The sequence below is a fragment of the Mustela lutreola genome, chromosome 1 (genome assembly GCF_030435805.1).
Source record: "Mustela lutreola isolate mMusLut2 chromosome 1, mMusLut2.pri, whole genome shotgun sequence".
NCBI classification, from domain to species: Eukaryota; Metazoa; Chordata; class Mammalia; order Carnivora; family Mustelidae; genus Mustela; species Mustela lutreola.
The window spans coordinates 34,812,412-34,828,737 of record NC_081290.1 but is presented as its reverse complement, the minus strand read 5'-3'; the positions used below and the strand labels follow the sequence as shown (position 1 = coordinate 34,828,737).

The 16,326-nt window shown below is 43.3% G+C and overlaps 1 protein-coding gene across 4 annotated transcripts in view; it reads left to right on the top strand.

Moving 5' to 3' along the window:
* RHOH (ras homolog family member H) overlaps positions 1-11,731 on the top strand; it is a 47,354-nt gene extending 35,623 nt beyond the window's left edge. For 3 of the 4 annotated variants that reach the window (XM_059163074.1, XM_059163055.1, XM_059163064.1), the window contains 2 exons: positions 8,824-8,936; positions 9,511-11,731. In XM_059163074.1, the coding sequence (XP_059019057.1) occupies positions 9,734-10,309 (576 nt within the window). In that variant the 5' untranslated portion in view covers positions 8,824-8,936; positions 9,511-9,733 and the 3' untranslated portion in view covers positions 10,310-11,731. The remainder of the gene's footprint in view (positions 1-8,823; positions 8,937-9,510) is intronic. The other variant, XM_059163085.1, reaches the window with a different exon arrangement.
* Positions 11,732-16,326: the final 4,595 nt, after the last annotated feature.

Genomic DNA, 16,326 nt, shown 5'->3' with positions numbered 1-16,326 from the left:
CTTTCCCTTTCCTCTCTGTGCTTCTCAACAATATCCCGCGCTCTATAAAACCTTTCTTGGTTCCTGCCCACTGCACTTTTTCCCTTCGTTAGCGCTTTGCTTGTTCCCTCTTCAGACATGGTTGAGATGGATGGTTTGTGTTGCTTTTGGATTTTAAGTGTCCTGAGGGCGGGGGCTGTGTCTCCTTGAACCTGGACTCTGCTCCGTTTTGTGGCACGATGCCCGGCACGTAGTAGGTGCTCAGAACGTCTAGTGAATAGGAGCTATTTGAGTAAAAAGAGAACGGACTTGTAGGACTCAACGTGCAAAAAGGCCGGGGGATTTGAGCTGGCCGCGGTGCTCATAGTATACGCTGTCGATGCTGACAGGCGGGAAGCCATTTTGGATTATAAGAAAACACATACAGGCGCATTTCCCATAATTCCCTCTGCTGTCTTCTCTCTCGCCACCCAGCAACCCCGCTGCAGACTCCCGGAACCACTTTGCACTTCTCAAACCAAACCTGTACATACATACATCTATCTATCTATCTATCTATCTATCTATCTATCTATCTATTTGACAGAGGGAGAGAGAGAGACAGCAAGAGAGGGAACACAAGCAGGGGGAGTGGGAGAGGGAGAAGCAGTCTTCCCGCTGAGCATGGAGCCCAATGTGGGGCTGGATCCCAGGACCCTGAGATCATGACCCCAGCGGAAGGCAGACGCGCTTAAGGACTGAGCCACCCAGGCGCCCCCCCAAACCTGTACTTTAATGCTGCTGGGCCTTTGCACATGTTTCCCTCCCTCCTTTGTTTGTCAAAATGTTGTTCATCCTGCACACCCAATGTTACCTTTTGAATGTAGCAGTTTCCTCGTCACCAGAGAATTAATTGCTCCCTTTCCTGCGGTTTAGAGGACGGTTTCATATCAACATCCTCACAGCAGTAGCTCTTTGTCAAACTTATAACTAGTTTATAATGATCTTACATCCACTCTCTAGGTAAATAATAATAAAAGGAGATACTTCTGTAATCGTCACTCTGTGCCCCATACATTTTATGTACTTTACATTCACTATCCCATTAAATTCCGTACCATAACCTTTGCAAAGAAAGCATGATCATTGTTGTTTATTTAATTTGAAGAAACAAAGGCTTAGAGGGGTTAAAGACCTTTCATGAGGTCACACAGCCAGTCGTTAGTAGAGTCAGAAGGCACTACAATTCCGGAATCCATATTCTTAACCATTAGGCTATATTGCCTCTATTGACAACAGAACTGAAGTTCAGAGAGGTTAGGTACTCTGCCCCAGGCCACACAGTAAGTGTCAGATGTTGGAGCCCACCCAGCCCAAGCTTGCCCGAGCCCAGAGTCTGCCCTCTCTTTTCTTACTCTGAACTGCTTTCTTTGTAGCAGGGGTTGTCAAACTTTTTCTGTAAAGGACAGAATAGTAAATATTTTAGTCTGGTGAATGGTAAGACCTCTGTTGCAACTTCACGTTGTAGCAAGAAAGCAGCCATAGCCAATACTAAAAAAAAGAGCATGGATTTGTTCCAATAAAGTGTTATTAATGGGCACGGCAATTTGAATTTCATGTAATTTTCCCATGTCGTGAAATAAACTTTTGTTTTTGTTTTTTTTCAATCAGGAGGAAATGTAAAAACCATGCTTAATTCATGGCCATACAAAAACAGATGGTGGGTGTGGCCTGCGGGTGAGCCGTGGTTTGACAATCTTTGTTTTACAGCAACGCTCTATCATAGAATGGTTAGATACGCGTGCCTCTTTGCTCTCTCTTTCCTGGAACAATTCAGCTTGGCCCTGAACATGGGTGCCCAACTGAGAAAATAGTCTTTTGGTAAATGAAATTTACGTTGCTTAAGAAGAGTTCAGAGAGCACATGACCTTTGAGCATGGCTTGCATAGACCGCACGCCGAGCTCCAAGCAGTTTTTCAGAATATGCCTTCTATTATTCTGGGAAACACTGTGGTAGCTACATTTTGCCAGCCACCATAGTTCTGAGATGAGGTTCTGGAGTTCCTTCATGGCGCTCTGGGCAGCTGGCTGGCTGACTGGCCTTGTTCCTTACTTGTAGCAAGATGGGAACTCTAGACCCGTCGTGATGATCTGATTATTGTTCTCCTGGGAATGGAAGGGACCAGTCTGGGCAGGGTGGCTGGAACAGAGGAGAGGAATGGTGCCATGCTTCCTGTTTGACCTATGGGTTAGAGGAGCAGGGCTCCTGGCTCAGAGGCTTCGAGGCTCAGGGCACTGAGATAATGGGAGTTCTCAATCCTTGGTGGTGCTCCATTTTAACTCCGTTATGACAGGATGAAATAGGGTTTATAATTAGGAATGTAAATATTGTTTAGAACCTTGACTCTGGAGAACACGTATTAAAAGTTGTTATAGCAACTAATGAATCCTTGAACACTACATCAAAAACTAATGATGTACTATATGCTGGCTAAATGAATATAAGAAAAAACGTAAAATAGGGTCAAGCTGGGTGGCTCAGTGGGTTAAGCCTCTGCCTTCATCTCAGGTCATAATCTCAGGATCCTGGGATGGAGCCCTGCATTGGGTGCACTGCTCAGCGGAGAGCCTGTTTCCCCCTCTCCCTCTACCTGCCTCTCTGCCCTTGTGATCTCTGTCTGTCAAATAAATAAATAAAATCTTAAAAAAAAAAGAAAAAATTTAAAATAAATAAATAAAATCTTTATAGAAAATAAAATAAAAGTTGCAAACCAGCATCTTGCAAGCAAAGTTTCAGAACAAAAGCCATTTGAAACAGAAATTATCTTTGTATAAAATAAACTGGGGGGGAATTGGGTGATGGGTATTATGGAGGATGTGTGATGTGATGAGCACTGGGTGTTATATGCAACTGATGAACCACTAAATTCTACCCTTGGAACTAATCATACAGTATATGTTAACTAAATTGAATTTGAATAAAAAATTTTTAAAAAAATGAAAAGAAACTGAGGGGTCTCTGGTTGTTTCCGTTGGTGGAGCATGCAATTCTTGATCTCAGGGTTGTATGTTCGAGCCCCACATTAGGTGCAGTAAACACTTAAAAACAAAATCTTTAAAAAAAAAAAAAGGAATGAATTTCCTTCTTTGATTTTGAAGAGGGAATTTAATCATTATTTGTAGTAATGAGAAACATGTTAAGGGGAATTACTAAAGCAGGGTTGAAAATTAGTGAAATGAACTCTCTTAAGATGAAACTCAAGGGTGCCTGGGTGGCTCAGTGGGTTAAGCCACTGCCTTCGGCTCAGGTCATAATCTCAGGGTCCTGAGATCGAGTCCTGCATCGGGCTCTCTGCTCAGCGGGGGGCCTGCTTCCCTTCCTCTCTCTCTGTCTGCCTCTCTGCCTACTTGTGATCTCTCTCTGTCAAATAAATAAAATCTTATATAAAAAAAAAAAGATGGCAACTGCCTAGGCAGTAACCCCAATTAAAGTGTCTTGAAACTGGGTCTGCATAGGAAGCGTGGTTGCATTTGAGATGTGGGGCCAGTGCCAGCGAGAGTTACACGCCGAGGGGGACATGCGGGGCTGCTGGGGCTCTGGAGTCAGACAGGGTAGGGCTCACTTTGCCTCTGCCATTTGCTTGCTGTATGGCTGCAGGCAAGACTCGCCACAGCCTACAGTCTCTACCGCTGTGAAATAGTGATTTCTCTACGTGTTTCTAGTATGCTCTCAGAACACGTTATGGTGCCCGCCACACAGTAAGGGCTAAACAAATGTTTTTTTTAAATGAATAAAACAACTAATGAATAATACAAAGTACTTGGTACAGACCCTGAAAGATGCCGAAAAATGTAAATAAAGGTCCCAAAACAACCATGGACCCAGTAATGCCACATTTGTGAATATATCCCCCAAGAAATCATCATCCCATATAAAAGTAACTTACATATATATATACATACATATGTGTATATGTATATATATTTGCATAGGTATTTTTAATATGTAAAATAGCACAGTTGCTAATGATGGAGAAATCCTGGCGTACAAACTCAAAGACTTGGCTAACCATGGAGAACGGCCGGGCTCTTATGGATTGTTGAAGCAATGGAAAGTTATTTAGCTAAAACCTGGCAAGTGTGTAGACTATTGAAAATCAACATTTTTTTTTAAAAATCTGAGAAAATGTTGAGATCTGTAGACGTGTATATTTATTAGAGAATGAACCTGAATTGGAATCTGGAGTGATAACATTTGGAGATAATGACATTTTTCTCTATTAAGTTGCTTAAGAGTTTTTGAATTGGGCCTTACTGGCCCCCTCCCAACCAAAGAAAAGAAAGGAAAGGAAGTCCCCAACCCCGTTGCCAGATGGGGAAGTCTTCATGGGCTCATCCATGTGGGGCAAGGTCTGGTCTCGCTGTGGTGTCACTGCTAGGCTGTGGAGGGGGTCACTGAGGGAAGGTTCTGCTGGGAGATGAGGTCACTGAAGTACATGATGTTTTCTTCATCATCTAAGTGTGTTATATTCGTGGTAGAATCCATTTATTAATGAATGAATTGGCTGCTGCTAGTGCAGGTCCTCTGCCCAAAGCCCATTTGAGGAGGATGCCTTTCAGATGTATCCTCTGTAATCGAGAGGCCATCCTTGGTTCATATTTTTTGAGAAAGATAGCTTAGGATTCCATCAGCATTTGGAAATAAGCCACCTCAATCAAAGGCCAGATAACCTAGAACTTGCAATAATAATTAGTCAATAATGATCATAATTGTTGCTTTGTTGGTATGATTGCTACCTGATCCTTATGCACTTCCTGCAAAGAAGGCGAGGCAATTCTTATTCCAGGTTTATAAAGGAGAGATAAGCCCAAGAGGGCAAACTATTCTATCAGGGCGTGATGATGGCTACAGGATGGGTCTGTGGGAACAGATTATGACAACACAAGTTGGGTGACTGATCTAGCCGTGGCTCAGGTCATTAGAAAACATTCTCAAGAAGGGGTGGGAGTTGGGGGGGTGCAGTGAGTGAAGGGAAAGGTCTTTGCAGGCAAATAAAAGAAGCACAGAGGGCGCCTGGGTGGCTCAGTGGGTTAAGCTGCTGCCTTCGGCTCAGGTCATGATCTCAGGGTCCTGGGATCAAGTCCCACATCAGGCTCTCTGCTCAGCAGGGAGCCTGCTTCCCTCTCTTTCTCTCTCTGCCTGCCTCTCCATCTACTTGTGATTTCTCTCTGTCAAATAAATAAATAAAATCTTAAAAAAAAATACTTTAAATGAAAGAAGCACAGAGTATGTCCAAAGAAAGATCATTAGGGAAGAACGGGGATCTGTTAGTTGGCATGGGACCAGAGGCCAGAGTGAATCCTAGACTTCCTATTAGATAGCCCTCAGCTTTCCAGGAGATGAAATGGATGAGGGCGCCTCATCCCTATGCCCTCCCTCTTGCCCACCTCTGTCCTTTTGCTGCAATGGACGGAGGCTCCTGCCTTACCCTGTTACCTTTGGGGGGATGAAGACTCGCTCCCATCTTCTCTTTATGTGTAACACATCTGGCCCCATTGAAGGTGTACTTTCCATGAAAACAGTGAAAAAAGGAATAAAGGGAGACAGAACTTAAGTTACTGAGAACTGAGAGCTTCTGAGTTTGAAGATGCATTGATTCCAAAGTGACTGAAGCCCTCACAGGGTCATTTTAGTGGCCTCCCTCATGATTCCACTTGAAATCACTCTCAGTAACTCTTTTCTGCATTGAGAGACATATAATGGGGGCCCTCCTGCTGGTTAGCCATTTGTGCAGTACCATGGAAAAACCGCATCTGTTTTTCACCGACAGTCCCTTTTAGGGAGAATTTCTCATTGTAGGAGAAATTCCACTGAAAGCAAGCCCATCAGGCTGGAAGCCGTATGATGGGACCCATACGGCTTTTTTTGTGGGTACATGTGACACGCCAGCTGGAGATATCTGTCATGTCTATATAGGGTAGTGCTCTAACCTGGACCGGAGGCCCTTCCCCCACCTCCCAGCTCCATATTTAGCCATCTGCTGAAGGCTACGTGTGTCAAGGCAAGGTATATCATCTGTCTTTGCTGCTACAGAACAATACAGGGGTTTAGCTTCTTGTATTCACTGAGGCAGGTAATGAAGTTTTCTCCTTTGGTCTCAGTTTTAATAGAACCACAGAGAAAGTTAATATTATCTAACTGCTTTTCAGTTTGAGAAACTGAGACCCTGAGAGCTGACCTGATGTGACTCTTAGTGCTAGAGCTGGCTGGGAATGAATGTCATTGACTTTTGGAAGCTTGGTAGGTGGCAAGTCTCAAAATAGGAATTTCTTTGTTCACATTATATTTTTGTTTTCATGCTACAAGAAGAAATCCCCCCTTTTCTGGTCATCATGGCTGAGTGTAAGATTTACAAGGCAGTCTTTGGCAGAGAGAACTCTATAGGGCTACTTCTAATTCCCCACTTATAATTAATCATTTAGCATTGCATTTAGTGACTATTATCTAACAATGACATTAATAATAAGGACTACTTACTTATGTAAGTAGGACTTACCTATATTTGCTATGTGTTGACTGTGTACATATAGTATGTTTACATTATGCACTATGCTAGGGACTTTATACATCTAAACATAGTTAATTGTCTCAGCAACCCGGTGATGTTGATGTTATTACACTGATTTACAGAGGAGGAAACAGACTTAGGGAGGATAAGAAACTCTGCTAAGGTTGTCGCATAGGGGTTGGTTTTGAGCCAGGATTCAGTTCCAGATCCACTCAACTTTAAAGTTGGTATTCTTCTTGTTGCAGGTACCTACTCAGGAAATTTGGCTTTTGCTCAATCAATCTATTAGAAAGATTTTATTTAATAACCAAAAGTCTGACACATGCACATTTCCCCCTAGTTCCTGTCCTGCTCCATTAGCATCAAACTGAAACTCAAAAATGTCTTAAAATGTCTTGGCTCTGGACCAAATAATGAGGGGGTCACAAACGCGTATATTTAAGCCATGTGTAGATCTAAAGAGCTAAAATCAGAGACCTGACAGAACCCCCCAAGGAGACCTCACTCAGAGGTCTCGTGACGAAGAGATAGATATCTAGGACCGTGGTGCATGAAAGTGACCCATTGTGAGTCTCAAGACAGAGTCTAGTCAAACACTTGACATCCTAGCCCCAGTGCCATCAACATTCAATATTTGGCATTTTATTTTATATTTTTTTAGAGAGAGAGAGTGCACACATGAGTGCAAGAGTGTTGGGGGGAGGGACAGAGGGAGAGCAAGAGAGAGAACCTTACTCCCTGCTGAGCACGGAGTCCTGCAGGGCTCTATTCCAGGACCCTGAGATCATGACCTGAGCTGAAATCGAGTCTGATGCTTAACTGACTGAGCCACCAGTTAAATTTTTATTTAAAATTTAGCATATCATTTATTTATTTTTTAAAAGATTTTATTTATTTATTTGACAGAGAGAGACACAGCGAGAGAGGGAACATAAGCAGGGGAGAGGGAGAGGGAGAAGCAGGCTTCCCACCAAGCATGGAGCCCGATGCGGGGCTCGATCCCGGGACTTTGGGACCAGGACCTGAGCCGAAGGCAGATGCTTACCAACTGAGCCACACAGCTGTCCCTAAAATTTAGCATTTTAAATAAACAGTAGTGGAAATACCTAACATGATGGTTCCCTGTTGGTCCCATGTGCCAAGTTCTGTACTAAGACAGACTCTCCACATGCTGAATACTTAAAATAACTGCATGAAGAAACCAGGGCTCCCCAAGGTTAAGTAACTTAGCCAAAGCCACCCAGCTCATGGGTCATTAAAAAATGAATCCGTGAAATTCCTGTGAATTATGTATTTGATTAACTCATTTGCAAAGCCTATTATTTCAAATTAAACAAACAGAAACTATAAGTTGATAAGAATAAAGATTTCTTGGAAGAGAATGGCAGGATTTAGAAGAGTCATTTTTAGAAGTATTTTTTTAATATTTAAAATTTTAAAAAATATTTAAAATTTTTAAAAATTAAAAAAATTAAACTATTTTTAAACTTAAAATAATATTTTAAAAATTATGTTTTGCGGGATGCCTGGGTGGCTCAGTCAATTAAGCGGCCAGCTCCTGGTTTCAGCTCAGGTCATGATCTCAGGGTCTTGGAATCGAGCCCTGCATGTGGCTCCCTGCTCAGCAGGGGGTCTGCTTGAGGATTCTCTCCTTCTCCCTCTGCCCCTACCTACCGCCCCTCTAAAATAAATTTTAAAATCTTTTAAAAAATTGTTTTTCGAGGCAGACTATACATTGCTTTACACGCGAGAAGTCGGAATATCACCAGTCAGGGAGGCTATACGCCCAGATTGTCCTAATAACCTTTATTCTGAATTTTGGTCTGAAAGACCTTTCCTATGTGTGAGGCTGGGTTGGCCTGCGATGACGTCCTTCGGCAGACGGGACACTGTCTTCAAGGCTGATCTCATCGTCTGGAGCTCTCACACCAGCAGGGAATGAGAATTTATTTGACCCTCTCAGGAAATTCAGCTGCTGTCATTTATCCAGCCCTATTTAAGGACACACACTGAGTAGGGTTGCTTTTAAGCAAGTGCTCAAACCGAGGTCATCGTCTCGGTTATAGAGCTTGATTTCAGAAGCAGAAAATGCCAAGGACAGTGCCGTTTATATTACATCTATAGCCAGTTTTTGGTGAAACATCAAGAGAAAAACCACAGCCAATTTTTAGAGTTCCGGTGATTTCTTTTCTCTGACCTTAGTGCAAATTCCCACATAAACCGAGGACTGGCTGATTAATCAATACATTACGGGACATGCTTATATGGTCACTCATTATGCTTCTCATTGTCACAGTTCCCAAAGTGGCTGGGATCTATTAGAAACTGAAGCTACTGTCGGCGCCTTCCCCCACCTCGTGGACCAGAAGCCAACAGAGAGCTGTTTGAAAGCGAGCATTCACACATCAGGTTGCTACTGAGGTCTTTTTCATGTTGATATCAGAGCAGTTGCTGGTGTTTTTTTTTTTTTTTTTTTTTTTTTTTTTTTTTTTTTTTTTTTTTTTTAATCACTGGGCTGATTTAGAGATAAAAACCAGCTTCTGCTTCTTGGCTGGGTGGGGTTGTGGGTGTCTGGGCTGGGGTATGTGCACAGCTTTCCTGACCAAAGGAGAGAGTGATTGGACAGTGGGTTGGAGGGCTACACTGAGGGGAGCCCGTGTTTAATTAGAATGCCAATGAGGAAGCGCCCCGTCTTTAAAAAGGGAAAGGGGCTCCTGAGTGGCTCAGTTAGCTGAGCGACTGACTCGTGACTTTGGTTAAGGTCATGATCTCAGAGTCCTGGGATCAGACCCTGCATCAGGCTCTGGGCTGATCATGGTTCCTCCTTGGCATTCTCTCTCTTCCTCTGCTTCTCCGCGCTCCTCCTCCACTTGCAGGAGCTTTCTCTCTCTCTCTCTAAAAAAAAAAAAAAAAAAAAAAAAAAAATGAAGAAGAAGAAGAAGAAAGACTCAATCCTCCCCTCCCCTGTTTCTTTCTGTTGCAGCTGGTTGCAGTTGAAGACTGGCCTTCAGAGGTTTTTCATGTAGAGCGCACATCTCCCTCGGATGGAAGGGGAGAATTGCTGTCCGAGGTCCTGAGAACACGACCCTCCTCCCTACCCCCTCCGGATTTCATTCGCTGCGTTGAATGGCCTTTGCTTCAGCAGCCCACTGAGGGCCCTTTCCCTTGGGGTTCTGAACTTGTAGCTAGGACTCCAGGCTGGGAAGATGCTGAGCTCCATCAAGTGTGTGTTGGTGGGAGATTCAGCTGTGGGGAAAACCTCTCTCCTGGTGCGCTTCACTTCAGAGACCTTCCCTGAGGCCTACAAACCCACAGTGTATGAGAACACAGGTGTGGACGTCTTCATGGATGGCATCCAGATCAGCCTGGGCCTCTGGGACACAGCGGGTAATGATGCCTTCCGAAGCATCCGCCCCCTGTCCTACCAGCAGGCCGACGTGGTGCTGATGTGCTACTCTGTGGCCAACCATAACTCTTTCTTGAACCTCAAGAACAAGTGGATTGCCGAAATCAGGAGCAACTTGCCCTGCACCCCTGTGCTGGTGGTGGCCACCCAGACAGACCAGAGGGAGATGGGGCCTCACAGGGCCTCCTGCATCAATGCCATAGATGGAAAAAAACTGGCCCAGGAAGTGAGAGCAAAGGGCTATCTGGAGTGCTCAGCCCTCAGCAACCGGGGGGTTCAGCAGGTGTTCGAGTGCGCTGTCCGGACTGCTGTCAACCAAGCCAGGAGACGCAACAGAAGGAGGTTCTTCTCCATTAACGAGTGCAAGATTTTCTAGCCTCCCAGAGACTCGGCCCACACTCATTTGTTCCCTGCAAAGACTCACAGGGACAGGGAGAGCAGGCAAGCCAGCAAGGACTGATGCTCTTTCTAGGTACGTCTGTCACAGCACTTCCCTTAGGATGCTGTCACTGATGGGACTTGGCCACTAGCTGTTTTTATGAAATATACTCTACAAATGAAAACCTCTTGCCCCGTCCGATTGGAAGGTTCTATAATGAAGGTTTTCACCTTCAATTAAAAAAACAAAGTAGTCTCCAGCATTTTGGACAATGAAGTGAGTTTTTCCAAGAATTCCATATTTAAAGACGTATTTTATTTAAATGATAACACAGTGTATAGCTCTTGTATACAATTAGTTTTACATTTGGGAAGTCTTTCCCTACATGGTCCCAAACATGGACTGCTATATGAGGGATATAACCCTCTGGGGTTCTGCCAAAGGCTTGTAGTGTTTTCCCCTGAAGTAGTGATTTTCTGGACACCACTTGTCCGCTAGGTATTACCAGGTAATCAGATTTTAAAATGACCATGGTCGGATCCTTGCATTTACTCTCTCATCTACCTGTTATTCAGAGTTGTATATAATATACTGTTCAAGAACATAAGATTCTTCAATGCTACCTGATTAAAAATTGAAATTTTAAACAGCCATCACTAGATTGCTCTACGATTATATATTTTTTAAAAAAAGCATTTCTTATTTATGATCCTACCTTTTACCCAGAGAAGTCCAATTGCGCACTAAGCCTTCTTCCCTCTTTCACCAAAATAGATGGAAGGGAAACCTTCCAGGTAGAGAATCAGACTGCTCCAAAGCAACCAATGCAACAGAAGAGAAGAAGTCTCACTTTCACTTCAGTAGCCAGTACCCTTTGCCTGCTTCTTCCAACACCGTGATTCCTCGCTGGTTGTAGGTCTTCTGACGATGAGCCGGCTCAAATCTCTGTATGATGGTAATTTAGAAAATTTACTGATTGATCGCTAAACTGAGCTGGCATGGAAACATAATTTATTAAGGTTAGGATTGAATCCAGATCACTGGGAAGGCATCTACCTATATATATATGTGTGTATGTGTTGGGGGGAAAAAAAGGTGGGAACTTCTCATTTTTACTTATCATGATTATGAAACACCTGAGTGAAAAAAAGAATTCATGAATTCCAAGCACAGGGAACAGGCACACTGTATAACAATTGTTCAGATAATAAAAGTTATCAGGAGAAATACTGAATACAGAAGGACTCAACTCTACCTCCTCCAACCTCTTTCTGTCTAATAGCTTAAAAGCAATGATATTGTTCAGCTGTTAAAGTTGAGAATAGAGGACTGTGTAATGGGAGGGTGACATTGTGAAGGCAGGCATCCGGGTGTATCATTTGCTCACCTAAATTGAATAAAACTTAGAACTACTCTGAACCACATTTGTTGAAGTCCCTCATTGTTCTAGCACAACATGGCCGTTGCGTACAAATGGTAAGAGAGTGGGCATGAATGACTATGAATAATGTATGTTGACATAACCAACACGATTTTTTAGTTTCCTTATGTGCCCAGTCCTTTACAGCTATAATCCGTGTTAAGATTAGCTCTGTGCTTGTCTTCAGACTCCTTTCTCCTTCTCCTCTTCTCTCGTGTACATACTGGAAAAGGCATGGGACCTGGGTCTTAGTCTCTCTCTGGGGCCAGGGTTCCCTTAGTTCCCTGGGATTGACCTCTATGCCTTCAGCCAGACATTTCCAGCCCTCCTGTCCTGTGGCTTGTCCTCACCTCTGTGTCACCCTTGTGTCTGGCTTGAGAGCAGCCGTGATTCAGCTTTCTTCATGCTCGGAGGGCTTGAAAGCTGATCGGGCAGGGGAGGCGAGGACAGCTCATCGCCTCTGATTTCCCTGTTGATCCCAATCCTCTCCTCCAACATAGAAACAGTCTTAAATCATTCAGGTAGGTTTTCCTTCAGGAGCCCAGTCTTTAGGGTAGAAGGCTATTTAACGTGTTAGCAGGAATGAATTTCTCCTTACTAAAACTGGCTGTCCTCAGGCTTTTCATTCTTTCTTGCTGAAGGGAGAAAGGGACTGTCTGAGCATGGGAGGGCCCAGGTACCTGATTCTCAGTGAGGGAAGATGAGGTGATTCCATGGTGGAAGGGGAAGAAGAAGCGCAAGCCAGAGAGGGCAAAATCAGACGGATTTGCCCTCACTCAGACAGACACACAGGTAAGCGCTCTGCTAGGAACCAAGCTTACAGGCTCCCCCTGGGTACCCTCACATGTGAGAGCAGGAATCCATGTGTAAGTCCTCCCCAGGGACCTGACAGACTAGTGTCTGTCCCCTTTGCTAGACCCTGGGTTCTCAAAGGCAGAGGCACCCCCCCTATGTGTCTTAGTGTCCCCAGGGCCTGGCATAGGGAAGGAACCTTAATTAAAGTTGTGTTGAACTGACTCGGAAAGAGAGAGGGGATTAGGGCTGTTATGCCGCAGTGTGGCTACGAGGAGGGAGACCCTCGTCAGCCCAGTGGGGTAGAAAGTGAAAAGAAGTCGTTTTGTTGGGGTCCACGCAGGGTATGCTCTGCCTAGACTTGGACGTATGCCCCTTGAACTTCAAACTCACTGTACCATGTGGTAGACTCTTCTATGCGGATCCTTAACGATTCCAAGTAACGATGTTAAATACGCTCGTTTCCGTTAAAGAATTGATTAGAGTGCTCTAGTAATGCATCCTATTTTGTTTCTCTTATACTGACTATCTGAATGGGGCAGCAGAGGGACACCCGGGTGGCCCGGTTGGTCGAGCATCTGACTCTTGATTTCAGCTCAGGTCATGATCTCGGGCTTGTGAGATCAAGCCCTGTGTTGGGCTCTGCCTGCTAAGCCTTGAGCCTGGTTAAGATTTTCTCTCTCTCTCCTTCTTTCTCTGCCCTCCCCCCAATTTGTGCTCTCTCAATACATAAATAAATAAAGCAGCAGAATCAAGTGTGATGAGATTGGGCTGAGCCATAAGAAAGCCAAAGGCATCCTGATGGATCAAGTTCATTGAGCACTTTGGATGTGCCAGGCTCTATGCTAAGCCCTTGAGTGTGCATTCCCTTATCATATGGTGTCTAGGCGGCCATGCTAATAAATACCATCTTACACAAGGAAACTAATGCTCGGCATGTTGATGTGACAAGGCTGAGGCTGGGGAGCAGAGGAGTGACAGCACCAGAGTCTTGAGCGGGTCCTTATGACTACAAAGCTCTGCTCCAAGCCGCTGTGCCCCACTTCCTCCCTGAGCAGCCCGACTATATGTATGGCTTGGCCACATCCGATCTCAGATCGCCTTGTAGAGCCCATCCCCACCAGTCACGTGGCTTAGCATTCGAACATCATTTTTAATAGAAATAGTCCAAATCTGATCTTAGTCCTCCCTTTTTATTTTTTGTTCTGGGAATGAAAACAAAATCTCCCTTATTTTTTTAAAAGATTTTATTTATTTATTTGACAGAGAGAGAGATCACAAGTAGGCAGAGAGGCAGGCAGAGAGAGAGAGGGGAAGCAGGCTCCCCACTGAGCAGAAAGCCCAGTGCAGGGCTTGGTTCCGGGACCCTGAGACCATGACCTGAGCCAAAGGCAGAGGCTTAACCCACTGAGCCACCCAGGTGCCCCCAAGATCTTCCTTATTAACAGAACACTATCATTTGAAAAACGTTTCTGCTGTAATCCTTGGCTTTTAAGTATCATTTCATAGGTGATTGTATGTGAAATGGCAGAGATGAAATAAATACATTATGATATGATGCTATAAAGCTTGGAAAATACTCTTTTTCTTACCTCACTTTTCTATCTCACAGGTTTCAAGTATTTCCTCTGAATGAGGGAGTGACAAGGGAGAGAAGAACCTGGCTCTGTTCCTTAAAGGATTTGGTAGCAAGGAAGGGTACTGACCCAGCATGAGATCTGTAGGGTTATGATAGGCAGGGGACGGGGCATCTGTGAGTATTCATTCCCAACGTGCGGAGAAGGCAATCCTATGAATTGAGTAGGATCAGAACGGCTCAAGGATAGGGCTTTATTTTTGCTCAGGTTGTATTTCTTCTGCTAAAGCAAAGCCGAATCACTGGCCAAGATCTTGGGCAGTTTCTCACCAGAAAAGATAAAATGAACCCTAGAATTTACTTGTGATGTAGTTCATAAAGTGTACTGGATTCAGCCTAAAAGTTCACTTTAACTTTTTTTGGTTGATTCTAAAATATACCCTGACATGGAACTTAATACCTAATGGTAGATAAAGAGCCACCAGGAAGAAGTAGGAGGCCAGACAGTTATGGTTTATTTTGGAGTTCAGAAAGTCTGGATCATATGTCTTTCAGTCTCAGACCCCCTGTCTTAAAAAAGATAAGCATTCCTGGGTTACTTTAAATATAATTAGTACAATAAGTTGTACTAATTATGGAAGTGCTTTATGTTTGTAAACTATTGTTCAAATAGTGGTGGCATTTTGTTTTTGGTGGCTTCCTATGTGGGAAGGAAGAGTATGTTGATTAATCTGAATAAGCAAAAGAACAGTTTTGGGATAGCGATGTTCAAGAGTTATGTGTCTTCTAATGACATGTTTACATTTAAGAAGCTCTGCGCTTATCCACAATATATAAAAAACTACTATGAATCAATAAGAAAAAAAAGCCTATCTAAAAATGGACAAGTGTCAGAAGAGGAAATATGCATGGCCTGACCAATAAACAATAGAAAAGGCACTCAATTTCATGAGTAGTCAGGAAATGAAAACAAAATCCACACCGAGATACCATCTCCACACTATATTGGCAAATAATTAAGAAGTATCACTCTTAAGGCTTGGATATGAAACAATTGAAACAATTGGAAATCTTATATGATGTTCATGGGGGTGTCCACTGGTATAATATTCGGCAACACTTAATAGTGCTGCCTAGCCTATATCCTTGACCCAGAAAATCCACGCCCTAGAAATACACTTGCGTAGATGTCCTGGGAAGCATGTATGAGAATGTTCTCAGCATCATTGTAGGTAATAACAAAAACTAGAAACAGTCCAATGGCATCAACAGAAAGTGGCTGACTAAATATTGGTATATCACACACAGAATACTACACAACAATAAAAATGATGAGCTGTAGCTGTGTATATCGATATTGGTGAATGTAGACAATGTTGGGGGAAAAAAACCCAAGTTGTGAAATAATATATCCAATATGATTCCATTGGCTGAAATTCAAATGCAAGCAAAGCTTTATTTATTTATTAATTTATTATTTATATTTATTTATAAATAAATGCATAAATAAATAACATTTTAAAAGATGTTATTTATTTATTTAACACACAGCAAGAGGGAGAACACACGGAGAGGGAGTGGAAGAGAGAGAAGCAGGTTTCCCGCTGAGCATGGAGCCCAATTCGGGTCTCGATCCCAGACCCGGGGACCATGACTAGAGCCGGAGGCAGATGGCTAACTGACTGAGCCACCCAGGAGCCTCCAAAAATATAATATTTAAAGTAAAAAAAAAAGAGAGAGAGTTTTAAAGCATGGGAATGATGAACACAGCATTGAAATAAGTGGTTAATTTTTCTGGGTGGGGAAGGGAATACGCCTGAACAGGTCACCCAGGGATGTCACAGGCATTAGTAATGTCTCATTTCTTAATTTGAGAAGTGGGCACATGGGCGATCATTTTATTTTTTTCTGTTAGTCTTCAAAAACTTTCTTATGTGCATTATATACTCTTTTGTGTTCCTGATATCATTCATCATTTAAAAAGTTCTCTGAAAGTTCAGAGTCTACAGTCAAATTTGGATTTGAATTCCAAAACTGGATTCTAAAGTTGGATTTGAATGCCAAAGCTGAATTTGAATTCCAGCCCTGCTCTCACCAGCTTTGCAGCCTTGTGCAAGCTATCTAACCTGTCTGTGCTTCAGTTTCCTCATCTGTAAAATGGAAACAAAAACAGAGGGCAGGGAGGATTAAAGGAATTCATACAGGTAAAAACTGCACAATGTCTGG